Source organism: Xiphophorus maculatus, chromosome 16, assembly GCF_002775205.1.
Source record: "Xiphophorus maculatus strain JP 163 A chromosome 16, X_maculatus-5.0-male, whole genome shotgun sequence".
Taxonomy (NCBI): Eukaryota; Metazoa; Chordata; class Actinopteri; order Cyprinodontiformes; family Poeciliidae; genus Xiphophorus; species Xiphophorus maculatus.
In genome coordinates, this window is record NC_036458.1 from 18,210,096 (window position 1) to 18,237,050 (window position 26,955).

The window sequence follows — 26,955 nt, forward strand, 5'->3', positions numbered from 1 at the left end:
TGCACTCCATTTGTTTTTCATTACGCTCCCCGACCTCCTCTTCTTTGGCCGCCTGCCTCAGTGTATGAAGTTACCTTTGTGTTTCTATTCTGCTTTCAAATTTGTCCTTTAGATGTGAAAATATGAGCACTACAAACTTTGCAAGTAAAATCAAATTCACATCGGAATGTTAATCCAAAGTTTCTTTAGTTGTCTTAACCTTCCTGTTTATCTCTATGTGGGATTAACCCGGTGAAATACTGCACATCCTGTATTCCTGTAAAGAGGAGTAATCCCCTTTTTAAAGACTGGGTTTGGTGAAACATCTTGATTAGTTCATTACAACACCGACGATCGCCTGGCAACCGTTTTTTTACATGCAAAAATCGTAACAGTCATAGTGCCTTCCTTGCAAATGATTCACATACTTTCACCTATTCCCAGATTGTTTTGACAACTGCATACTTTTTTTTTAAATCATAAGATTTTTGAGAACCATATATCATATTTGTTCCAACTTTTGTTTTCTTTTATATTAGCTCCCTTTTTAGAAATTTGTGATTGTAATGCAAAAATATTACAAAAGTCAAAGGTATAGGAAAACTTTGACAAGACACTTCACATGCGCATCATAAAGGTGACGTTTTTATGTAAACTTATGTGCACATCTATTCCTTTTTCCTTCAAATTCTCTTCAGCATTAGAGCTGCACAATATATCGAACTGGAACTGCTGTGGCAATATTGGTGCACTCAATACCTGAAAAGACTGTGTGGACACAATATTTGGATGAAGACAGTATTTAGAGTGTCATGCATTCCTGCTTTGCATATTGATTATTTGACTAGTCGGGAGGACTTTAACTGCCCTTAATGTGCATGTCTAATGGATGTGTTTAGTGGCAGAAGTGCCCATTCCTACACAGAGGTGGTGAATGAGAGCAAAGCACATTTTGATGCACATCCAGCTTTAGCAAGCATGTCTGAACAGCAGCTGAAGAGAAAAGTTAAGACAGGATTTTTCCCACATTATCCAGATAATCTTTCTAGGCTTCAGAAAAGCTGATGTTGCTAATTTTTCAAAGGAAGACCAACTAATAGTGATGGGGTCTTAAGTGTCTTTTATGTTTTATTGTATTGAGGCAAACAGATGTTTTAGATTTTAGCCTAAAACGGCTCTTCTTCTTGAGTTTCTCTTCACATTTCTGAATATTCTTGTTGTTTTTTAAACTTTATTGCATTCCTTCGTCTTGTTGGACTCTATTGAATATCCATGGACGCCGGTCTGTTCATCTAAACAAGATGTCTGCAGAGACACCCTCTAAGTAAATGCCTTTGATAGTGGTTGTGTGTGTGTGGGTGGTGAGGCACCTCAGTGCCGTGTAGAGTCAGCTCGTCTGAATGGTGTATCGTGTTTAAAGTCCACGGACTGTTTGTTTTGTTGGAACAGCACGCTTGTTTTACTGTTCGGTACCAGCTGCTGCGACTGTCACAGAGGTGGTCTGTCCACGGGAGGCGTACTTTGATGTGACTGTATTTGTGTGCAATCGGCTAAAGGCAGAAAGCATCGACGCTTTTTCTTCACGTCACTTCCAAGAGGAAGACCTGGGAAGGTCTTTTACTCTTTCCAGAATCTGCTCACTTTTTCTCTGCAGCTCTAAGTGCATTCCCAGCTGTCTGCCATTCCGTGCCACGGGCACAAGGGGAAAATAAGCCTGTGAATTGATGTTAATCCCAGTTAACAAGGTCTGCAGAACATGGCTATAAAGTGTCGAGGGCTGCCATTCAGTGGCCTTTTTTAAAAGTTTCCTCTGACTTTATTAAAGTGGTCCTCCCTTTTAGACGCCTTGCTGAAGAAAAAGTCTAACTTGGAAAAAGAGGTGGACGTGTTTTAGGCGGGTTTATACGGTGTATTTTGTCTTTGCTGTGTCATCTTGTCATTTTTTTCCTCTCCTCTGTCTTCCTCCTCCCAGACTGTGGAGCATGGGTTCCCCCATCAGCCCAGTGCCCTGGCCTTTGACCCCAAGCTGCAGCTGATGGCCATTGGCACAAAGTCAGGAGCCATTAAAATGTATCCTTTATCGCTGGTGAGCTTCTGTTTCTGTGTTTACCTTTTTTTTTTTTCTTTTTTTTTGATTATCGCTACTCCTCAGCTGAAACCTTCCAAGGTGCAAAAGTATTCAGGCCACTTTTTTATACGTTTTGTCATTTTAATGTGGTAGACCATCACAATGTAGGGTATTGTTGTGAAGTGGAATGACGGTGTCAACATCTTATTAAGTCTGCAAGACTTATTGACTAAGTGTCTTTCAGCTTTACACAACTACAGACTAAGTTTCTTTGAAAATGTTATTTATCAAGCCGTTTCAGGCCTTCAGAGTACAACTGTGTTTAAACAGATTAAATTATTCCCAATCTGGACGGTTTGCTAATTCTGAAGCCACATCTTTACACTGGATCTTATTTTGGGGTGTCACTTTAAAGGGGCTGAACACCAAGGCAAAATTTTCAATTCTAAAACGAAGTATAATGCATCCTTTTATTTCCTCTTCACAAGTTATGTTTCCGTCTAACTATCATGCAAACTCTTGTGGTGTCAAAAAGACAGAAAAAAAGGAAAATGCGAATTAGGCGTGTTTCCATGTAGTGTACATGGCAGGCCACCCAGGGCGTAATTTCATCAGATGTTGACGTTACGCATAGCTGTGATAAAGAAGATGTAGAGATTTCAAACTAGCACGGACCACACATCTCAGAAAAATGGAGACGGTTCTTGTGTCCAAGCTGGAGGTTTGAACTTAGAAATTTCTCCGGGTTTCTTGCGTCCAGCGACACCCATCAGCTGTTTTCAATGCGATACTTCAAAATTAAAATATTGATGGAAACACGGCTACAGTTGTGCAATGTGTTCTATTACGTAAAACCCATTGAAGGTTTTGGTTATAATGGGACTGAAAGGGTATTAATACTTCTGTAAAGCAATGCAAGTTATTTTTATTTGAATCCTTGAGCTATCAGAGTCTCCCAATTGCACACTTGTCAATTTATTAAATACTAGAATCCTCAAAGTTAATGAGAGAAATGTTATTGAGAATATAAAATTATATTTTAGGGTCAAACCATCCAGGAAAGTTAAATATTTCAGGCTTGGGACCATAAACAAAAACCCCAGACTGAGTGCGGAAGCTGATTTCCTTCTTTTGCTGTCAGTTTGCATCCCTTTAGCAGGCTGTGTCTTATCTCCACATCAGCTCTGCGAAGCAGCCAGAGACCTGTGTTCAGCTGTATGCTATCAAGTGCTGACCTATTGAGCCATAAGATGTTTTCTTTATTTACCATTTATGTTGAAGGGAATGCTGCTTACAGTCTGAGATGGATGATGCTTCACTGCTTAGTTTTTGTTTTCTTTGAAACTGTGAGGAAATGCTGATCAGTTGTGATTGTAGAAGTGCAGTTTATGTAACATTGGTCTGGTGGAGCGCTGAGACGCTGTGTGTGTGTGATCTCTGTGGGACGTTGCACTGTCTGCACCACTGAAGTGAGGAGAATGGGAGTGATCTGTCACTGTTTACTAAAGTTGTTGAAGCATTTAGCTGTGTTTCCTGTTTATACATGTGAAACTCCTCTCCAGGGATGTGCATATTAACCAATCCAAGGATCCCCTCTCTTAAATTCGTAAAGAAATGCAATAGTGTTAAGATTGTTTCTCCACAAAAGCACTTCCTTTTTCTTCTGGGTTATCCTACCTGCAGCTGTTCCACAGGACGCCACCGGATTCTGATCCATCTGAGCAGCACAAGATAATTAGGAGCACTGAGTGAAGCTGCACTGAGAAAAGCTCTGGTTTGGCTCGTCACATGCATTGCACCAAAACTATAATTTGACCCAGGCTTTCAGTTATGTCAGAAATGCTAACAGCTCACAGACTCGTGCACTTGGTGATGTTGTCTTCCTTGTTATCTCTGCTGCAGTCAACCCTGTCAGGGCTTCAGCAACACTTCCAGGGCGAGATCCGATGTGGTTTTGTGGAAGGGTTCGTTTCTGATTAGCGCGGGACGATCCTACCTCATAAAACTCTTGAATGTTTTGAGGTTCATATATAAAGTTGTAGCGTGTAGTTTGTATATGTGAACATCTGATATGCAGAGTTGAGGAGAAGTGTTTCGATTTGCATTCATAGTAGCTGGTTATGGATCTATAGTCGGTATGTCCACATTTATCCGTGTGTGAAAGGAGGCTGCAGCCTGCGCTTGCAGATGCATTAGAGTGGAGAATCGACTCTTTGAGGCAGAGCTTTAAGAGAGAACGGGAGGCTGGTGGTACCAGGCTCTCGCACCCCAGAGACGGATGGAGATAAACAGAGGCTGTAAGGACGGGGGAGGAGGAAAGAGGAGAAATGGCTCTACTGTAAAGCTACACCTATGTTCAATTAAAGCCATAAAACACAATACTGACTTCTCACCCTCTCTCTAATGAGGTTTCAGCTCTGTTGGGGTTGTGGGAAAGTTGTCCACACAGAACTGGGGCTTTTACAACCCAGGAAGATATTATAGAGCATTGTAGCATAACTAATGACGTGGTTTTCAGAAGCTAATACATAATGATGTGAATACTGTATGTGTACTTTGTGTAAGGTTTTAAATAACCCGGTACAAGTAATGTTGAAGATTTATAATTAAAAAAAATCAACTGCAAAATTTGGAAATATTCTTGGTGAAAAGCTAATAATTTCTTTTAATATATTAATTTGCGTAATAACACTAAATAACAGGAAATGCAGTAAAAAACCCCCACAAATTAATCATTTAAATGATGAACCCTGTGAAATTTGTTTTATTATCCAAAATAGAACAAATTTCAAAATTTATTTTTATATGTAAAACCATGTAGTAGTTAGAGTAATTATTTTATTAGATAATGTTTTTGGCAGCATATCCTGTACTATTTATTTCATCCGTCCCCCTGACTCTGAACCTGTGGGCCTAAACCAGTGACCACGCTATTGACCGAGTGATTGGTCTGCAATTAAATTTTGTACAAAGCACAGACTTTAAATATATTGTTTTCCAAAGCTTTGGAAATCATTCACTTTTGTGCAAATGACGTGTGTAAGCACAAAAAAGATTAATCCAGTAATACTCTTGTTATAAAATGCTTTTAAACAAAAATACAGTGCGTTTTATTTAAAATACACCTTATTTTAAATAAAAACACAGTGTAATAGTGTAATACAGTGTATTTCATTTTTGTTTTGTGCGGCACCAATGATGCATTCAAAGCACATAAATCCCACACTTTACTTTGGGTTTCTTCACTTTTTTTCAAAGATAAATCAACTTCTCTCTCTTGCAAAGGGAGGTTATCATGAGAAGCTAGATGGTTCCAGCTAGTTGTTACCAAGCCTCTGCTCACTGAAGCTTTAACTAGAGCATTGTGCTCTCTGTAATTAACCCCACGGAGCTATTGTCTGGGAAGTTGATGTGTGGTTGCAAAGCATGCTGTTGCGGTGGAAGCTGTAATTTTCAGAGACTGTGCAGGTAAAGATAGATCCGGGGTTCCTACACAGTCTTGAAAGGTCTGGAAACGTATGTAGTTTTCCAGGGTGGAAAATGTTTTCATTTTTCCATATTTTCTTTGTTTCTTTCTCTTTCTAAAGGACAAAACTCTTATAAGGGGATAGTTTTCGCAAAACTTTGTGTAAGTTGACATGCTTGACCTTTAATTTGCAACATCACAACTTCATTTCTACATTTTATTCATTAATTATGATGTGTCTTACTGACTTCTCAGTCAAAACATAATTTCGTTCACTTCACTTCTGTTTGATCTTTTGCCGACTTTAAATTTTAGGTTGGACTAGGCTTGCTGCTCTTAAACTTGGTCTAAAAACTTAAAACTAAGCTGAAAAACTTCAATTTGGATTTTTTTTTTTTGCTGAATTTGTTTAAAAAAAATTGCAATAGTTTTTATTTGTAGAATAATTATTAGATTTATACTAAAAACGTGTAAAAGTACCTTTTTAGTTTGATTTTTGCGTAGCTTTGTTTTGGAATATCAACCTTTTAATGTATTTCAAAACAATTTCAGAAAAACATTTTTCTTATTGCATTAATGCTCTGGATATTAAACAACGTAATAATTAGTGTTTCAGCTGCAAGAGCAATCACAGATTAGTGCAACATCTAAAGCAGTTCACGAACTGCAACAGCCAATATAGTCTCTCTTTCAGACATGAAAACAGGCAGCTGACATTTTGACCTCATGGCTTATTAGCTGACAGTATCTCAGAAAGCAGACCAAGTTATCAGGAGTTTCATCAGTGGTCTTTCATCACGAGGTCTTGTGTTTGTTCTTTGTCAACATTGTCTTGTCTGAAAAACAGATGTTGGTTTTTCACATAACATCTTTTAAGTATTTAGTGCCAATCATAAGGTGGTACGCCTGCCACTGATGCAAAGCAGCAACTTTCTGGCTGCTTTGCAGATCCAGAAAGTTAATTGACTTATAGATATTATATACTTCTACTGCATGTCTGAGTTTGTGGTCTTTGTTTAGTGTGAACCTCTGTTCTCTATCCATGTTGTTTTCCGCTCTTATCATTTTGTTCACTTGCGTTGTCTTCCACAAGTTTCTACTTCGTTCTTTCCCTTTCTTCTCCTCTCACTGTCAGCTTTTATGTCCTGAGAGGTACTGCTTTGACCACAGATTGGGGTTCAACTGAGGGGAAGGGACAACATATTGTTTTTCTTTTTGATTCCACCCCTTTCATCCCCCTGTGTGTGTGTGTGAGTGTGTGTGTTGAATGAGATCGTGTGCGGGGGTGGATGGGCGATCTTAAGCAGTCTGTCTTCTGTCCTGGAATGCATGTTGCACTGCCCTGCGTTAACCCCCCACCGCACCCCACTTTGTGTGTGTGTGTGTGTGTGTGTGTGCGTGTGTGTGTGTGGATGAGGAGAGTAAGAGCTTTGTTGCCGAGTCTAGTCTTAATAAAGGGAGCATTTAAAATGGTTTCCAAGACAACCGGGGCAGTTGCCTAGGATGAGGAGTGCTTGCAGCCGGGAGGATTTCAAAAGTCTGCACCTCAGCAAGTCAGATACCAGCTCTTTTTCTTTTTTTTTTTTTTTTAGGTTAAAAATGATCACATGATACAAGTTCGGCTCTTGGTGAATCAGACTGAAACCGTGACCGTGAATCCTCAGCATCAGCTAAACATGAGCCAATATTTACACCCATGCAGCAGAGCTTTGGTGCATGCTGTTTAAAGATTGCTGTGGTGCTTTCTGTTATCTTGTTGGTCGTACACAGCTGTTTGTGATCGGCCTGTTTTGGTTGCATGTGCTGAATCTTAATTGTCCAACTTGGTGAAATGTATTTGTTCCAATACAAATAGATTTGTACTGGAGCTTTGTAACTTTGTTTCTCTTCTACTTCTACTCTTTGTTTCTCTTCTACTAAAGTGTCCTGTTTCCAGTTTTACTGTGACTGTGGTTACCACGGTTTGTTGATCTGAAACGGTTTGTGTTTAAATACCAAATTTCCAAGAAAAGGAGTTCTTTCAGACTATGATTCATGCAACGTCATGCAGCCGACTAATGTTCAGTGAAAAAAGTAAAGTCTTCTTCTCGTTTTCTTAGTTCAGCTGTTTTAGTTTTAGGCCTTATGAGGATTGACTTAGTTTATTCTTCCAGTAAATTTCTTCTTTGTTTGTTTTCAATATTAAATTTTTCCCCTTTAACTTGTTAAAATTCAAGAAAACGTTGGTACATGTCATGTGCTAAGTTGGTGTGTTCAATATTTGGTGAATGAATTTCCTTTACTATATGCTGTTGGTCACTAATAGCAACTTTATGGTGTAGTACTGAGTTCCTTTGACTGTTGGTTTTACTGTTAGTTACACTAATGATGGTGAACCAAGTAGATGATTGGGACTTTTATGAAGAAGTGAAAGTTAAAGAAAAAGTTTCTGTGGCTCTACGTGCAAAGCAATATTCTCCTGTACTCATAACTGGCTCTTGACAGATATATTTGTCATTATGCCTAGTGACTGGCAATACATTTTCTATATCAATGGAGGAATTTTCGTCCATTCCTCTTTGTAATTTTTTTTTTTTTTTAATTCAGCCTCACTGGACAGTTTTCATGCATCAACTTCCTGTTTGATTTCATGCAACTTCATGTCAATCTGGACGTTCACAGAAACTGTCCAAATCCGTTCAGCGGCAGACATGATGGCGTGCTGCACTCGGACATTAAGACCAGAAACTTATGAGCGGATATTCTATCTCAAAATGTCCTGTGGTGACCAGACCTGATGGTTCCAGCCTAAACTCTTTTGTTGTTTCTTGTTCTTTTTATATTTTTACTGTCTACTCACTTTCTACAAACTCAAGTTAGTTTTTGTTGCAGTTTAGCTCTTAATATTTCACTTTTTTCTCTGCCACTTGGCCCCTTTCTTAATTTACATTCCACATAATACAAAGACCCTTGAAATCCTGATCTTTCCCAAGCTTTTGTGTCGTAACCTTTTGCACATTCTTGTGTATTTGGTTTGTGTCGGGCTCCTAACCCACATGCCCTCATAAATAAATGGCCGCACACGTACAAACACTTGGCAACAAGCTCGAGGGGGCTGCTTTTACAGAAGAAGGGATGTGTGATGTCCCCCGATTTGAACCCAGTTGCCGCTGAATGAGTGAGTTGTTGCGTGAAAAAGAAAACATTTATTTGAACTGACAAATCAAAGTGTCCGAAAACAATCAAATGAGAAAACGTGAAGTGGACAAATGTGGATGTTTATGGCTGCTAACTTGCTGCCTACCTTTTTCTTTTCTCTCTGGATTAATATTGAGGAACATTACTGCCAGCAGTTTTGCTATTGTATGTTTCATTGAAGATATTGCTTTTTTTGATGTGTCACTGTTTGATGAAATTCAGTTTTTAATCAAATTATTAGTAGAGTAAGTAAATGTTTATTTTAAAGCTTATTTTTTACATCATGTCATGTTATTCCCTCATGAACAACATAACATACGGAGGAACGCTGTGATATGTCGAAGGCGGAGTGTTGGAAAGAGTCGGAACTTTTTAAAGAGACAGAGACCCAATTTCAAAACGTCAAATTTCTGTCATGTCATGTTTTATTTATATATATATATTTTTTTTCTTTTGAATATTTGAGATGGGTTGTATGAAAAACAAAAAAAGAATGATTAGTCGGATCTTCCGTGAATAATTTGGAGTAGCGCCTCAGAAAAATCCATGACTCAACAAATACTGAGCTGCGACTAGGTGGGGATCCACTGTACCGTGAAACTGATTTTACTTCCTTTTTTTTTTTTAAGGTTTGATTGGCTCTAGTGGTCTATTTGAGGGTGGTTACACAGGAAAGTAGGTAATGAGAGAGAGGACAGACATGCTGCAACCGTCATGAGGCTGGGACTCGAACCTGTGACAGCCACGTCATGGACTGAGTGCTTTACCCCTACCCCACCGCAGCATCTCCACTTCTTCTTTTTTTTTTTTAAACAATTTGAACATTTTACCTACATCTGTATTTACTGTTTGTAGTTTGTAGTGCGTTCAATGGTTGAAAATGGAAAAATGCTTGACAAATGTCTTTGTAATGCATCTACAGTATAGTGCTTTTCATAAAGCTGATAAAAGTTTTGCTTGTGTTTAACGAAATCTCCAGAAGAGATGGGTTTGTTTCTGCAGTTGGTGGGTGTAGATGTTTGGCCTGTCTGACAGATATGATTCTTTTGTTTTCTAAGAAATGCTCAGTGAAACTCAGAGCTTCACTTTGAACTTTCCAGACGCCCCTGAAACTCTTCTCCACACTCGCTTGAAGCTAAATTGTCCTTCTGTGTGTGGTCAGCTTGTACACTAACTCTTAGATCGCGGGGGGTTGTCCTCTCTTCCTCTCCGTCTCGATATTCCACCACATTTCTGTGTGTGTTCGAGGGTGTTGGCTGAGAGTCCAAAAGGGGGACAATGCCCTCTGTTTGTCTGTATTCAGACCGTGAAATCGCTTTATCCCTGTTCTCTCTCTGCATCACCGAGCCAACTGCACTTGTCTTTGTTTGTTTTTAAGATAATGTAGAAGATCATAATTGTGCCCCCTAATGGTACAAAGTGAGCTGTTTACTTTTTAACACCTAGTTTTAATAGTTTCTGGATAAGTCATGGGTAAGGAGTGCGGATTAAGACCTTGCTAGGTCTGGGTGACGGATTAGGGGACACACTGTGTCATTGGCATGTTTGCATGGGGATAAAGTTTGGAGTCTGAGTGGGAGAGACTGTATTGTTGACTCATATGTTGCAGGGTCCCTTGTCACATTGGGTACATAATCATCTTAAATCTTGATGCAGCCAATTGAATGTCCAACTAGTTTAGGGTATTTCTAGGTCTTTGTACCATTCTCTATTTGTAATTTGACACTTTTTTTGTCTTGTTTGTTAGGATTTCTGTGAAATGCCTCAACTTTTAATAGTTTTGTATTGCTAAATATTTCTAATATAGATAATTAATTACTTTAATTGTCTTATCGAAAAACATGACCTACATTTTAGCCCCAAGCTAAAGATTTCAAAGGCAATAATTGATCACAGATTTGTGGAGACTAGTCTAACTTGTAAATCTAGATAGCATCAAGAGGACAAACGGAGGCGAAGTGTCAACACCGAGGATTTGTAATACTGACCAATGAGCACAGCTCTTGGTGGGGGAAGGAGCTTAAATGAGACAAACTGAACCATTTAATAAGGTGTTAGAGCAACAGAGGCCTAATCGTTGTGAGGAAGTGCTGACATCATGGCTGGAATCCCTCCACCAGCTGTTCTCTGACACAATGCAACCAGGAAGCCGATGAAGTACGCGTGTGTGTCCCAGAGCCGTGAATCATGTGTCACACTTCAGCTTTCATGTTTCTCTGACTGGCAGTAAAAATATCTCATTATCTTTACCGCCAACTCCCTGCCAGAGGGTTTTTTTTTTGTGAGATATGAAGACGATTGGAAGCGGCGATCCTAGCAGTTTTGTTCCTGCCAGCGGTGCCACAGGGCGGCTAAAAGTCAAGGCTGTGACAGACTCCCAAATAGTCATTAGTGGTCCTCACTCCCCCGCCCCCTGCCTTCATTCCAGTCTAATGTGTGCTGGGAGCCGTATAGATTTGTGATGAGTGAGCTGTGGCCAACATAACTTTGCTGCAGTACAAACCAACCAGCGAGGACCATCTGCTTTCTGTCAAGCTATCTGATAAATAAAAAAACCTCAACTTTCTTGGTTTTTGCTTTGTTCTCATTGGCATACCACAAATACAAATCTTATTCATTGATTCCAGCTGATATGAAGTGGTTTGACTAAAATGAATAGATGGGGGGATATTTTAAAAACATATCTTCACAGGACAAACCTTTTGAAGCAGTTTCTCTCAGTTTTTAAGATGGTTATGAATGCCAGACGGTGGAATTTGCCATTTGTGGAAATACAGTGTCTCGTTAAAGTTTTTGACCATTTCAATGCATTTCATGTATTGGAGCAAGTGAAAGTACACTGTTTTATTTTTAACAATTACAAACGTAAAATCTATGGCATCGGTTTTCAGAGTCGAAATTTATTGTCACACTGATAGTTTTTCATTATTTTTTTTCTGTGTACTCCAGTAGCCTAGCAACGACATTTCTTTGCCAAATTCACAGTCGTTTCTTTGTGCAATGACAATAAAGTAAGTCTAAGTCTTTTGCTGCAATTATAGCTGCTGGTTATTTTTGTGGTTTGTTTTTATTAGCTTTGCATATTTTACTGACAAATTGGCTCAAGCTGGGTGTGTTTGAATGGAGAATCCTTGTAATATTTAGTTTTCAATTCAAATCAGACTTATAGAGTCTGATTTGAATTGAATTTGGGCTTTGACTGGTCCAATCTATCGTATGTCTTGTGTAAACTAATTGAAGTACTTTTAGAAAACGACTTATTAAAATAATGGCTTATTTAATTTCTATCAGTCACCCTTTTGTGTTTCTTTTTTTGTCTCGAGCTACGGTTCATGACCCGAACGTTCCTCCGACACCTCGACTTCCAGCTGTTTGAGGCATGTGTTATTGTGGTGAATAAAACACAGAGCCAGGAAGTGACAACACTCAGGAATGCCAGTATAACACTCTGATTGGCCTCCAGGGGATCAGCAGTGGGTCGTAGCGAAATAGGTGGGGATTTAATTTAAAAGTAAAACCAAGCTGGTGGAGATGAGGTGGAAACTATGGGGTTTCTACGAATGAGAATAGGAGCCGATAAAGAAGGTCTCACCACAAACCCTAGTGGGCCCCCACTTTCTTTTGACTAGAAAGCAGTAAGACAGTAGTAAGGTAAGAGTTAAAACACTGGGGAATGGTGGTAACAGCTTTTAGTTTATGGGTATCACACAAAATGGAGGGAAGAAGGGGAACTAATGAGGAAAATGGAGGTTGATTTCTATCTGAATGCACAGAATAGGAGCAGAAAAGAAGGACTCTTAACACATCACCTTTTTCCTAAACAATTCAGAACGGCTTATAAACAGTAATACGATTGTGTGCAAAAACAAAAATGAGTAACTTATGTTTGCTCAGATTCCCACAGCTTTGTGTAAGCATTGGGTTTAAGTGTGTAAGTACTAGAGCTACACACATCTCTTAAAGTGTATAGCTCTAGTTTTTGAGTGTAGTCCAAAGTTGATCAACTCTGCTTTACTTGGTGCGCTAAGAAAAAGAGGACTGTTAAAATTCCTGTTAATTACACACACTCTCAAGCATACAGACGAGTGGGTTCAGGCATGTGCGTCATCTAGTGCTGATAATTGCTATGATCTTTGTTTATAGTGCTCTACTTTCTCCCCCGTTATGGCACTGAGACGCTGCGTCTTCAAGTTTACAGGTTAGGATTGTAACCTTCAATATGTGGCTGTTTTATTTTGTTTCTATTTTTGTTTTTAAGGAGCCTTAAAAATGTTTCCAGATATTTTCTACGTTGTCATGCATAGAAATTATGTGGAGAGTATAATTATATTAACGAAATGCGTAGGATAGTGTGCAGTTTTTGTATTTGTGCATTGTCACCTTAGTAATGTTCTCTATCAAAGGTTTTAAATGTCAAATCCATTTAGATCCAAATTTTCACGTAATTTTGTAACTATTGTGAGCTTAGCTTTGTGAGAGATGTCATCACAATGACTTGAGTTATAAACACAGATAATTACCATCGTATTAAATGTCTGATCATCAATGACAGTGTCGTGCACTATGATGCATTAACATGTAACTGAAAGGAAAAAGAAAATGTGCTGGAGGTCAGAAATGAACAAAAATGTACGTGCTATGTCATATTAAAACTTCATGCTTATAAACTTATTCCTGCAGTTTCTGCACACATTTCAATACATTTCTGCATGCAGTTGAAACTTCCTACCTACCACATAAAATTATGGGTTTTCTATTGAACGCAACTTTTAAAACAGTCCATCCCAATTTCAGGTAACTTGCTATTTTGGCTAATTTGATTGGATTATAATGGGTATTAAGAAACATGACTTGTCATACAGAAACATATTTAAAAGAAGAAAATCTTAGGGTCACTGCGCGTAACGGAAACCCTGTAAATTCTAGACACTAACAGGTACCATAGGTACATAACAGGCACAAAAATCCGTGAGGGACGACAGAGTCCCTGCTCGAAATTTAGTGAAAGAGGTGTACGGAGCCTCGTGCTGGAAACCCGTTGAAAGGCTGTTTACTTCGTTTTAAACTGTGTGATTGTGAGTGGGAATAAAAATACCAATAGGTATTTTGTTCCATAACACAGTAGGAGTGTAACAGGTAAACCTTTTATGGATGCAAAAGCAAGAACCCCCCACTTGATGACTTTGTGTTTCTGTGTTTGATATGATGTGAAGCACTTTGAAATGCCTTGCTGCTGAAATGTGCTATACAAATAAAATTTTATTTGATTGGTTAGCTCTCTCATTAGAAAGCGTGAAGCTTCTAGTGTCATTTCAAGACACCAGAAGAGCAGATTTTTGTTTAATTTTTCTGCCTTATCGTAAGTAAATAAACACAGAAATGCTTCATGAGTTGTGGATTTCCTTGACCAGAACCTTTCAGCTACGGGGCTCCTGGAGTCGAGTTCACAGGGCTACACAAAGACACCACCGCTGTAACTCAGATCCACTTCCTACCTGGTCAGGTGAGGGTTAAAAAAAACAACATCATCTTGCTTTCTGTTTGTAATATTCTTCTTTCAAATTAATTTCATGGAGTTATTTCCGTGTCTTAGGGTCGTCTCCTGTCGCTGCTGGATGACAACACAATTTATCTTTGGGAACTGGTGGTAGGGCCCCACAGAGAAGTGGGCGGGGCAAAGAAAGAGGGCGGAGTCTGTCTTAAACAAGTGGATAATTACACTCTGCCTGGAAGGCCTGGGATTGAGAGCTGCAGGTAGGAGGAGAAAAACCATGCAGGACTGTAGCTTCTGATTTTTTAAAAACTTTTTTAATTTTTTATTTTTTTTGCTCTCTATGTCAGCGCCACGCATGTGACTGTCCTCCTCTTGCTAAAGTCATGTGACCTGCTCTGCGTCGGAACAGAAGGAGGAGGCGTTTACTTTGTGGAGTTGCCCCGCCTTGAGTTAAAGGAGAGCCAGACGCTGCTGCAGGACCAGGTCACGCAGAGGTGAGACAGTCTCAGAAATGAAAAGCAGGTTCTGTACATAAATTAAGCTCAATATAAAAAGATGCATATGAACATCATATCCAGATTTAGGTTTGAAGCAAAACATGAGTGTCTGCTACATTATTCTACATTAGTATATGACTGAGAAGTGAATTTATGCTTAAGTTCTTGACATTGCAGAAAACCTAAATAATATGTAGCTGTTGAAACAACCTATCCAATCTTTCCTTGTTTTCTCTTATTGTCTGTCACACTATGGTTTCTATTAAACTCTAAACAGTCCAATCTCTTTTGCTCGTGTCCAGCTGAGTAGATCACACACACACACACACACACACACACACACACACACACACACACACACACACACACACACACATATCTGCTGATCCAGATATTTGTGTTGTACCTCTCAGCAGCAGACAGGTCAGGTTTAAAAGGTTCATGGTGTTTGGTGGCGCACAGACAGACATTCTGCCTCTTTTTCCTAAACTTGTTTTTACCTTATTTGACCAAGAATGTAAAACTCAGGTAAAAAACATTAAATAAAATTGTAGTCATACGTTAACAGATGAGCGTGTGGATGAGATACAGATGATGTCTCTGTCAGAGTCAGGTTTTGGTTTGTCGATAACGCCAGACAGTAATTTCATCTGAGCTCGTCATAAAATAATTTAAGATACCTTTTTAAAAAATTGTTGCTTAGCCATCCCTCATTAACGTAGGCTGGCAGAGAGGAGCCAGCAGGACTGAGACGTAATGAAGGCCTTGGTAAGCTCTGTGTGTGTGTGTGTGTGTTTGTGTGTGTGTAGGTGCAAACGAATGGAGATTTCAGACAGTGACGCTTTGTACCAGCTGCCAAAACTCGGTGTTCCGGTCGGGGAAGGGTTTCAGCTGAATATCCAAAAGCGCACATGCAGAGGGAAGCGAGTGCATACAAATCCAAAAGCACACATACACAGAGGTCTATGGCGCATCACCAGGATTCTGCAACAGGATGCTGGATTCCCTAAAAATACTTGTGAGCACACAGACAGAGACAATGGCATGTTATGTTAGGAATGTTTCTGCCTCTCTGCGTCCGGAGAGGATCTTCCTCAGCGAGCTCCATCCCAGCAGTCAGATGTTTTGTCTGTGTGTCGGGTGGGGGAGGAGGGGATGGGCTGGCTTTGCTTCATCAATACTGAAGAGTCCAGAAAACCTCAGTGGTTTGGTTTTCTTTCCCTCTCTGCTGCTTTTTTTCCCCCTTCCTCCTCCTTCTATCTTTTTCCTTGGCCGAGGGAATCCTCTGACATCTCGAGGGTGTGTCCTGCTCCACATTCCTCCGCTGCCTCAGAAGAATGTCTGTCTGATCCACAAGCTGCGACTCTGCTTCATTTCGATGTTGACAGGCTGCGCTGTAGCCTTATCTCTCACAGATGGCTTCTGCTCTTTGATTATTTCATACAAGTTTGAACTGTTTTCTGGAAATTGGAGTAAAGTGAGAAGCTCTGCTGTTTTTATCACCTCTAAGAGTTTATACCCTCTATAATATTTCCCTTTCTGTGGAGTTGTTGTTGCTGCATCCTGTTCTGATCATGGATGTTGTGGTAATTTGGATTTTTTAATGATTTATTTACATTATGTATTGGGCCTTTAAGGATGATATGAGCTTCAATTTGTCCAAATACTAATATAAATATAAATACTTATTTCTGAAATTTACTAATAGTTTCCTTCATATTTTTGTGGATATGTACACACTTGCTGTCCTAGTCAAACCAGGATATTATATTGTGTATTATAATTGATTCTGTAATTAGTTAAGATAATATTCGGAATATTTGTCTGTCAGGATCAGTTGGGCTTTTCTAGAAGCTAAATGTCTTTTATAAAACCCACATTTTATTCAATCAGTCTTTATTAAACACAGCTAAACATAAGGAGGTGGAGAAAAATGTTGGGTTTGAAGGAGTTGAACAGGTTTTATTGATGTAAAAGCGACATGAGATGAAAATAAAAGTACTAAAGGGTGTAGAGTCTGAAATCCTGAGTAAAATATTAAAAAGTTTAGGTGATAATAACTGATAAATAAAACAAGGCTGAAACGGTACACAGAGAAATCTGTATTGCATAAAATAAATACAGCAATTGAATATTGAATTTTGTAAAGAAAACAATTTAAAGTGAACCTTTTAGCGGTCGATTTGAGGTGACGCAGAGAGGTTGTATCTGACGGTTACATGTTTTTATTCAAGTAGTTCAAACTCTGACACAATAAGTTGTTTCGTCAAAGCTGGTCTTGGATTGGATGAAGTATCACATTAAGTCAAACATCAAACCTATGTTTCAGAAACTTCCCTGCACATTGCTTTGAGACATTTATCCTAATTTAACTATATGCGAGACTATGTGTATAATAACTCTGCTTATAAAAGTCATGTTCTAATGTATAGTCATCAGAGAACAGCTCAAATAAATCAAGAAAAACCTAAAAATTTATTCTGTTTACGCCCAAGTTGGCTTGTAAGTTGTTTAAATCTTCAGGTTTTCCCTTTATTTCATTGATGGCTCTGTTCGCTGGTCCAAATAGCATTTTCAAATTAAAACTGTCAAACACAAAAGCAAAATGTGACCAAATATATGGAAAATATGCCGCATTAAACGGGTTGCTGAAGTAATCAGAGTTCATAATTTCCTGGGCTGCTTTCAAATCCCACCGTTTTCTGGCAAAAGTTAACAGATGTTTTCCTTTTTTCTTTTTTTTTTTCCCTCCACAGCCTGCCAGATGAGTACAGATGTGGGAAGTCGTTGGGGCCGGTTGAATCCCTCCAAGAGCATCCTCAGCAGCCAGGGAAGATTCTGATTGGCTACAGCCGCGGCTTGGTGGTCCTGTGGGATCTGGGCGCTCGCCACGCTGACCAGCTGTTCCTCGGCAAGCAGGTACTTAAAACTCAAAGCTGGGTCACATTATTATTATTATTGTTATTTTTATTTTTCCTCCTTGTGTGTTCATGTCTGGTGGTTGTGTGTGTTTGTGGTAACCTTCCTGCAGCAGCTGGAGAGCCTGGTGTGGGAGCGCTCTGGAAGCCTGTTCGTCAGTTCCCATAACGATGGAGGATACGCTGTGTGGCCCGTTACCAGTGGCAACGCTTGCACTCACCAGCCAGCGTCATCCACCATCCCATATGGTGAGAAATGTATACACACACTCGACGGCTACGTCATTTATTCGTTTAGTCGTGTTTTGTGGAAGTTCTAGATTTAAATTTGGCTTAATGGTGTTTTGTTTTTGTTTTTTAATGAGATTTTTTTGTTGTTTGGACTAAAACATGCGAGGGATATTAGTTTGAGTTAAGCCAGTCCTGTTCTCACAGTTGCAGCGTTTTTCTCACAGGTCCGTTTCCTTGCAAAGCCATCAACAAAATCCTCTGGAGGACTTCACAGACAGGGTGAGTGTTTTAGTTTTAGTTCATTTGTTGGATGTTGAAACCGTCTCAAATTTCTGGCATAATTAAGCACAAAGAGTTGGCGTTTTAAAGTCTGTTTTGTGGTCAGGGATTTTTGTACTTGAAACAAAACTGCTTCTAATTGAAACAATCTTTTTAAATTACGGAAACCCTTTTTGTTTATAAAAGGGAGTTGAAATCCGTGGATCTTTTTGAAGTAAATTTATCCACAATCAAACTGCTCCATTCTCTTTAGGACCATGGAAATGCATCATAACTCTACTTTCCAGATTGTCTCTATTTATCTTCTCCTGTCCTGAGAGTAACTTGTAGTAAAATCACTGTCAGCCAGGTAATATTCGCTGCAATTTTGTGTCTCAGTCCTCCAGTGCTGCTGTACAGCGGGGGGATGCCCAGAGCCAGCTACGGAGACCGCCACTGTCTGACCATCCAGCAGGACAAAGAGCACGTCACTCTGGACTTCACATCCCGGGTCATCGACTTCTTCACCATCCACAACATGGAGCCGGACAAAGGTGACGGTCCGACCCTCATTAGAGAATTTACAATGCCATTTACTTGAATTTATTCACTAATTTTAAAAGTGAAGCTCTCATTTTACGCTGGTCAACAGCCAGTTGTGGTTATATTGTGGTTTTTGGATGAGTAATATTAATGAAAATTAACTGACAACATCACAAAAATGTAACCAATTTAGTCAGAAGATTGGATTTCTCTAAATCAAATTAGAATAAAAGCTTGACCTGATTGAGAAAAATGAATGTCATCTTCAGAATGAAAATAGTCCTAATTCAGTGGAAAAAAAACAGACAACGTCCAAAAAAAAATGTTGTAACCCAGTATTATTTATAAACGGAATGATATTTTTATTCGTTTAAAAATGTATGTAAATTTTCTCAGAACTTTAAATATTATCTGAGGCCATACAAAAAAACATCACCAGATGGTCATTAACATCTTCCATAAGCTGGCTAAGCAACTACAATTTTATTTGTATAGAAGCTGTTTCAAGTTCTAGAACACAATTATTGATGGAAAGTTTAGTGGAAGGAAAAAAACATCTACGTGGGTTTAAAAAAAAAACATGTACTAGCAATTGGTGTATCTTGGTGAAGCAAGGTCATTAGAGAGTTTGGAGGAAGATTAAGGTGTGAAGTGCAGCTGCCATTAGTGCTTCATGACCCACCACACACACACACACACACACACGCACACACACACACACACACACACACACTCCTGAACCAGACACTGCATCACTTTTCATTAAGCTTCTATTTTATTAAGATGTGTTTTATTCCCCTTCCCTCTTTAATCAGTTTTTCCTCTCTTCTCCCTCCCAGAGTGCGATGACCCGTCGGCCTTAGTGGTGCTGCTGGAAGAGGAACTGGTTGTGATCGATCTGCAGACCCCGGGGTGGCCCACCCTGCCGACACCCTACCTTGCGCCCCTCCACTCATCAGCCATCACCTGCTCCTGCCACATCTCCAGTGTGCCTCCTAAACTCTGGGAGAGGTTAATCAACGCGGGCAAGGCGCAGCGAAGCCGGCAGCACACACACATGGTGAGGAGCCTCTGGAGGAAAAAGGTCTTTTCTTCAAACCCAGCAGGCTTAAAGGAAGATTTATCTGTTGGCAAGTCGCTGTAAACATCAGGGTTAGTTTTTAAAGTGGGTTAGATGTGTAATCCGGATAATCAGTTTGTGGGAATCCGAGGTAAACGGCTTAACCTGACATGTTGGAATGGAGCATGGTTAACTCTCTATGTTCGGGTTTATTTTAAGGTTCAAAAGAAATCTGAATAAAGAGAAACAGGTGTGTTGGATCACATTGAAACCCCTAAAAGTTAAGCTTAACAAATGTTGCTAGACGACAAATTGTTCCAGAAGTTGTTGCGATAAACAATAATGTTGTTTTGAGGCCATTTTCAAGTAATATATTAGCAATGGCACAGTAATGCAAGAGCTCATTCATCAATAAAATTCTAATGAATGTTTCACTGGGACAAAATAAACAAAACAGAAACTACAAATAAAATGAGAGAGAGAGAAGATAAAAACAAATCATGCAAATGTGAATTATTAAGTGATTTATTACTTATTGCAACAGGCCTAGTCCCTAGCTTAAATAGCAGGTGTTAGCCGTTAGTCTTTTAGCTGGGATCAGCTGTTTGATCGGTGGCAGATTAGACTCATGCAGACGGACACAAACAGCTGCCGGTGCTGTGTTGGTAAATCGCTGCTCTTTGTTGGTCTGCGTGCGGCAAAACCAGAGAGACTGGAGGCAGCAGAAGAGTAGAGAATATGTTCACCGCAGTAAATGTTCGAGCTGGCGTCACGACGACATGGAAAACAAAGCAAAAGCATTTATTTGTTCGGGGCAATTTAGTAAGCGAACAATTACTGCTGCTTTTTTTAGGGTCCTAATTTGCCCCAACTCCTTTTCCTTTCTTTTTTTTCTCCCCTGTTTGTGCAGAGCTGGCCCATATGTGGAGGAAGGAATCTGGCGCCTCCACCCAAACAGCAAGAGCTGCTTTTGACCGGGTTTGTGCTTTAACACACTTACTAAGCCTCAGTTTTACACGCAGCATAAGAAGAGCATGTTTTTCACGCCATTTCTGATGGTAAAGAGGAGGAACACCACAAGAGCAGCCAGAACCTTGAGCTGGATCCGACGCTGATCTGACTGTCAGGACGGTTAAACCTGTGACTCCTGCCAGGAGTTAGACTTGGTCTGGTACTAGATTTTTGTGGAATGATGAATTTAATCAGAAACCAGACTGTGAAACAGCATTTACGCTGCCATTCAACACAAAAACAGTCCCTGCTGCTGCTGAAATAGAAAAATGTTCTGCTTTAATTTTATCTGTAAAATGTATTTTTTAATTTTGAGTCTGATGCATTGACATGGCACTCCATGGCAGTTTGTGTTTTCTGGTAACAGCTTTGTTTCAGCCAGCTGTCTGGCAGTGCACAGCAGCAGAATTGGCAGAAAGGCAGTGTTACTTTTGTCCTGTAAAAGTCGGGGAAAGCCCCGGCCGCTCTGGCTCGTTCTTTCTACTGCATCTCATTGGAAGGACTTTAAACCAAACCACAGGAACATTGGGATATTTCAGTTGTTTTCAAACGGCAGCTTTACAGCTTTGGTAATTATTGAGACTGATAACCAGCCCATGCATACTGGAAGTCTTGAATTTTTGACTTTTACATGTTCCATGCACTAGTTTCATAATTCCACTATTAAGAAAGTAAAAACTGAGCAGATTGAATATGAAATTTTGTTAAATATTTTGTGCTGTTGTGGTTATTTGTGCATAAAGAAACCTGATTGGTCAGTGTTACTACTTTAGTTAAGCTACAAATTAAGGCTGCCAAGCATATTGTGAATATATTGTTTATGCAATATCGGTGTGTGCAATATTAGGATTGTTGGAGTTCAATAGTTGTTTTCTGATGTATTCAAAGTGTTATAAACTTGTGTTTTTAGTGCTAGTGTAATATTTATTCAGGTAGACGGTGTCTCAGCTGCACATGAGATTGTCCACAATGCAAAAAGTCACAAAATGCTGGAAGCACATATGAGAGGGAGAGAGAGAGGATATCATCATTGCAATATTTACCCAACATTTATCAACATCGTAAGGTCTTCTGATATTTTGGAACTTTTTTTTTTTTTAAAAATGGACAATAGAAGATTCCGTCTCTATGCTGGAAATGTGCATTTCTTTTTGGAAAGAACAAAGAAATAAATTGCGAAATTCAGCTAGAAAAGCTATCACCACAAAATGATCAAAGACAAAACATTTGAAACATTTTCGTCTTAAAAAAGACAGCGTAAAAGAGTTGGAAATTGTCTTATTTTAGAAAAGTCCCCCCTCTGATGTGCTAAGCTACACTCATCGGTGCAAACGGCATCAGTCATGACTTTGTTTGATTTCCTCTGATTTTATTTATCTCACGTTTCCAGGCACGAGGACGGGACGGTGCGCTTCTGGGACGCGTCGGGCGTCGCCCTCACGCCGCTCTACAAGCTCGGCACGGCCAACGTCTTCCACACCGACTGCGACGAGCCGCCCGACTCCAGCAACGACACCGACATGCAGCAGGAGGAGGAATGGCCCCCTTTCAGGAAGGTATGGACTGAAAGAACGACTCCAACCAAGGTCTCCTCTTCAGGGTTCACACGCCGGGTCCAATTTTGCCAGCTGTGGGAACTAACTCAGTCCCTGAACGCTACGTCTGTGGCCTCTTTTTCCCATTGGATGCTTTTCATGTGTTTGGATGCCAGCTCTTGTAGTTAAAACTTTGGCTTTGAACAGGTTGCAGTCTGATTGTGGTTTAAATAAGCTGATTTATATTTGGAGTGTGAGTAATTTCAGGAGTTAGGAAGTAAAAGATTGGAGATGAGTCACCACACGACAGTGAGCGAGTATCGGTGTGTCAGCAGGATTAGCTCACATCATCTGGTATTTCAAGTGAAACAAAGATTAGAAGATAGTGAAAATACAGGCTTGAACACTTTAAAGAAGGGTTTTTGTTTATTTTTCTCTTTTGCATTGTTTCGTCTTTCCAACTCGCTACACTCGCATTTCTCCTCTTGGGTCTCATGGTAACAGAGCTGCATGTTGAGGAATGTGGCCCTCATATGGGATGAAGAGACCTTCCCTCTTTTCTCAGCTGTAATAAAAACCAGACCTATGGGCTCTCTCTCTTTCTTTCTCTTTCTCCTTGTGTGCATGTCTGCGTGTGTTTGCCATCAGCTTCTCCAGCATTTTGTTTTGCAGAGACTCTGCCTCCATGTGAGCAAAGATTCTGTAGGAATTCCTGCTGTTTCTGTGTGGGAGAGCGACAGATTAATGTGCATGTTTGCATGTTTAGTAAGGGTGGAGGGTCTGCTAATAAACAAGGAAGAAAGGAGGTTCAGGTTGCAGCTGACATCGGATTGAGACGACTTGGTTCTTGTCTCAGTTTGCATCAAAAGTCCTCGACTTTTCATGCTAATTTGAAGATTAGCAATAAATAAATAGATGGCAATAAACCACTATTAAAAAAACGACAAAACTGTGTAGGGCTGAAACGATTAATCGTGATTAATCAGTTATTGAAATAATCGTCAACTAATTTAGTAAATTATTAATAGTTAACTGGAGTCAACAGACTTTAAAAAGGCAATATGGTGAAAAAAACGAACATATTCAGAGCAGTAATTAAGCCAAGACTGTAGAAAAATATATATATTTTGCATTTAAGATAAAAACACCTTTGACTGTAAATATGTTCTAGGCAAAACTCCTCTAGTGGTTTTAGCTTCACTGAAACATTTTATGCAATAAAAAGTTTTTTCTTTTCTAAAAGTAATTGGATTATTTGTATATTTGCATCCTGAAATACTGCATAAAAAGGTGTAAGTGCTTAAATGTAAAATCTGTAGAACGTGCATTTAAAAAAAAAAAAAGATTAATCATCAGAATAATCGAGGAGTTAATATAATAATTGTTAGTTGCAGCCCTAAAAATTATTTAGTGTTTTTTTTTTTGTTGTTTTTTTGTTTTTTCAGGAATGAATGACAGTAATTTTCATTTTTGCCTGTGTAGGTGGGCTGCTTTGACCCGTACAGCGACGATCCCAGACTCGGCATCCAGAAAATCAGTCTGTGCAAGTACAGCAACAAGCTGGTGGTGGCTGGAACAGCCGGCCAGGTGAGCATCCGCTTTTTCACCTCACTTCTCCAACTTTTTCTAAGGCACTGTAAGTCTGCAAAACAAAAATCAGTAAATGCAGTTTTCAACAGAGCATGTTCAGTACACTGCATCGTCAAAAAGCTTCATTCTGTGTAACTACAACGTCAGCTTCACTTAGAGAGTCTCCTATTGTTTCAAGTTTGACACTATTTGGAAAAAAAAAAGTCTCACACTGTTTGCTTTGTTTACAACACACATTCCCTGTGGCTTCATATTTGCTAAGTTTGTCGCATCTATTTTCAAAGTTGGAAAAAATGTTGAAGTCCTCTGCGTCATTGTCATCTGGAAATGTTTTCCTACGCTCCCCTTCTCACGGAATGAACTAAAGTAAAAGCTGTTGGCAAAGGAAAACACTGATGGAATGAGATCTGGCCGTCAGTTTTTGTCATGTAGACAGGTAGACTTGTGTTTCCAGCTAATGGAGTTGCTGAATTCTAACCAGAAGACCCTTAGCATGATGGAAATGACAGTTTATCTGCTGTGATGCTCCGACCTCTGTGAGGCTGGATAAATGTGGAGCCATCACATTACCTTTTATTGCACCATCGAAGCTTTTACCCTTTATGCTCCGGAGCAAAACGACAAGGTACAACAATCTGAAAATGAGTAAAAACGTCGAACCTCAAAAGAAAACCTTGAAAATACAGTTTAGACTAATTGAAAGTGTGGCTCACGGGACATGTTGACTTCATGCAGAGTAAACCGTTTGCCCTAGAATAATAAAGCCGTCTCTCCACAGGTGATCGTCCTGGCTCTTAACGACGAGCTGTCGGACCACTCGGTGGACGTGTCGGTGGTGGACCTGCTGCAGGACAGGGAGGGCTTCACCTGGAAAGGCCACGACAGGCTGGAGGCGCGTCTCAAACCCGCGCCCTTCCCGCCGGGCTTCCAGCCGCAGGTGCTGGTCCAGTGTCTGCCGCCTGCGTCGGTCACGGCGGTGGCGCTGCACACGGAGTGGAACCTGATCGCCTTCGGGACGAGTCACGGGTTCGGCCTGTTTGACTACCACCGGCGAAACACGGTGCTGGCGAGGTGAGGAAGAGGACGTTTGGGGGATCACCGGGTTCATAATGGTCCTTGAAGTCCTTGAAAATGCTTGAATTTCCAATGTTTGGAAAATGCTTAATTTCTGTATAAAGTCATTGAAGATGCTTGATATTCAAATTGAGCAGTTTTGGAAAACGTTACGTTGAAACCAGAAGACACTTTTTTTTTCTCACTATCTGAAGTTAAACCAAACCAAAAATGTCTTTTTTTTTTTTAATCACTTATCATAACCAAAATTATTTCTATTTACTAAATACCATAAGGCTTGGAGAATGTTTTCTAACTTTCTTTGTATATTTAATTTGAGCAGGAATGTTATTTATGTTAACAAGATTTGTCTGGATTGTTTTAATGTAATAAATATTTATTATTCCTAATGGCTTAATGACCCGAATTAATCTGTGTAATTGAAAGAAAGGCTCATTTATATTTTTACGTTAAGCAAGGTTATCGAAGTTGTGAGAGTTTTTGTTAAATTAGTGTTTTGTTCTCTGACCAGTCGGGTGTGTATTGTGTGTGAGACATGTTTTAAATGTTGTTCTATTTTAGATGACCTTGTCACTGCTGTAGAACGTTGAATACTATAGCAATGCATTATTCAGAACAGTAAAAAAATATTATAGTAGTGAATTTTTTTTCATGTGTATTGTTTGTATCTCCAAAGTGTACTGCTAGAAGAGCTGGAAAACGTACTTTGAAATTGTATAAATGCACAAATCCTGGGATAAACGGCTCACTCTACTTCTTTTATCATCCTTGTCTACGTTATTGTTTGACTCGTAAATATTGAATAGTTTAATCGATGGCTGCTCCACACTTTCTCTCAGGTGCACTCTGCATCCTAACGACTCGCTGGCGATGGAGGGTCCACTGTCCAGAGTCAAGTCCTTAAAGAAATCCCTTCGACAAAGCTTCAGACGCATCCGGAAAAGCAGGGTGTCTGGAAAGAAACGTGCCATCACCACTCCTACCAGCAAGGTGAGACACATCCTCCTGTGACATGTGGACCGAGCCGGGCTCTGCAGACCGCTAACGACGTCTCTGGTGTAGGTTCAAGAGGCCAACGCGGCTTTGGCAGAGCAGGAGGAAGTAGCTCCTGTGCAACGACGGATCGAGCCTCGGTCAGCGGACGACTCATTGTCAGGAGTGGTCAGATGTCTCTGCTTCGCTGACACATTTCTGCGTGATGGTTTGTCTTGCTTACTCTAAAAATATAGTTTCAGTATTTATTTTTCTGCATTTGGTTGATGAGCGTCTTGGAAACTACTTATCCCTTGAGCCTATTCATATTTTATCCCATCAAAACCTCAATGTTTTACAGAAATGGTTTAAAAATATAAAAACTAGTAAGTTTCTATTCAGCTGATACTCAGTAGAACCAACTTTCGCTGGATTTACAGCAACAAGTCTCTTAGGGATTGTTGATACCAGTTTTGCACGTCTTTGAGACTGAAATTTTTATTCCCCTTTTCTTGCTAAATTGCTCAGGCTGAGTCTGATTGGAAGAAGAGTGATTGTGAAGAGCAAATTTTCAAATCTTGATCCATAACGTCGATGGGATTTGATGCAACATTTAACATTTTGTGTTGTTGATCATTGTTAACATGACAAGTTTTTGGGGTAGGAATGGTTTTTAATTTTGCTGTATTTAGATATTTATCACTCTCAACCCGGTGTGTGTGTGTGTGTGGGTCAGGTACACACCACGGCCCCACGCTTTGGGCCGGCACCAACTCGGGCAGCGTGTACGCCTACGCTCTGGAGGTCCCCGGCGTGGGATCGGGCCGCGCGTGTGAGCGGGGAGGAGCGAGCGAGAGCGGCACGTGCGTGGAGGCGGTGCTGGGGAAGGAGATCCAGCTGATGCACAGAGCGCCCGTGGTGTCCATCAGCGTCCTGGACGGGCGAGGGAAACCACTACCGGATCCGTACGAAGCCTCACAGGACCTCGCCATCGCTCCGGACATGACCAACGCTCACTCTGTCCTCATCGCCTCAGAGGAGCAGCTCAAGGTACAGCCAGGAAGACGAGTTGAGCTCTTGTT

At 40.1% G+C, this 26,955-nt stretch overlaps 1 protein-coding gene across 1 annotated transcript in view; it reads left to right on the top strand.

Moving 5' to 3' along the window:
• llgl1 (LLGL1, scribble cell polarity complex component) overlaps positions 1 to 26,955 on the top strand; it is a 36,695-nt gene that overhangs the window by 2,390 nt on the left and 7,350 nt on the right. Inside the window, exons 2-17 of the mRNA XM_005806063.2 lie at positions 1,952 to 2,049; positions 14,112 to 14,193; positions 14,284 to 14,444; positions 14,532 to 14,678; positions 17,438 to 17,600; positions 17,713 to 17,848; positions 18,055 to 18,109; positions 18,488 to 18,642; positions 19,471 to 19,691; positions 20,602 to 20,669; positions 22,093 to 22,258; positions 23,720 to 23,824; positions 24,606 to 24,898; positions 25,741 to 25,891; positions 25,964 to 26,102; positions 26,610 to 26,923. Of these exons, the coding sequence (XP_005806120.1) occupies positions 1,952 to 2,049; positions 14,112 to 14,193; positions 14,284 to 14,444; positions 14,532 to 14,678; positions 17,438 to 17,600; positions 17,713 to 17,848; positions 18,055 to 18,109; positions 18,488 to 18,642; positions 19,471 to 19,691; positions 20,602 to 20,669; positions 22,093 to 22,258; positions 23,720 to 23,824; positions 24,606 to 24,898; positions 25,741 to 25,891; positions 25,964 to 26,102; positions 26,610 to 26,923 (2,454 nt within the window). The remainder of the gene's footprint in view (positions 1 to 1,951; positions 2,050 to 14,111; positions 14,194 to 14,283; positions 14,445 to 14,531; positions 14,679 to 17,437; positions 17,601 to 17,712; positions 17,849 to 18,054; positions 18,110 to 18,487; positions 18,643 to 19,470; positions 19,692 to 20,601; positions 20,670 to 22,092; positions 22,259 to 23,719; positions 23,825 to 24,605; positions 24,899 to 25,740; positions 25,892 to 25,963; positions 26,103 to 26,609; positions 26,924 to 26,955) is intronic.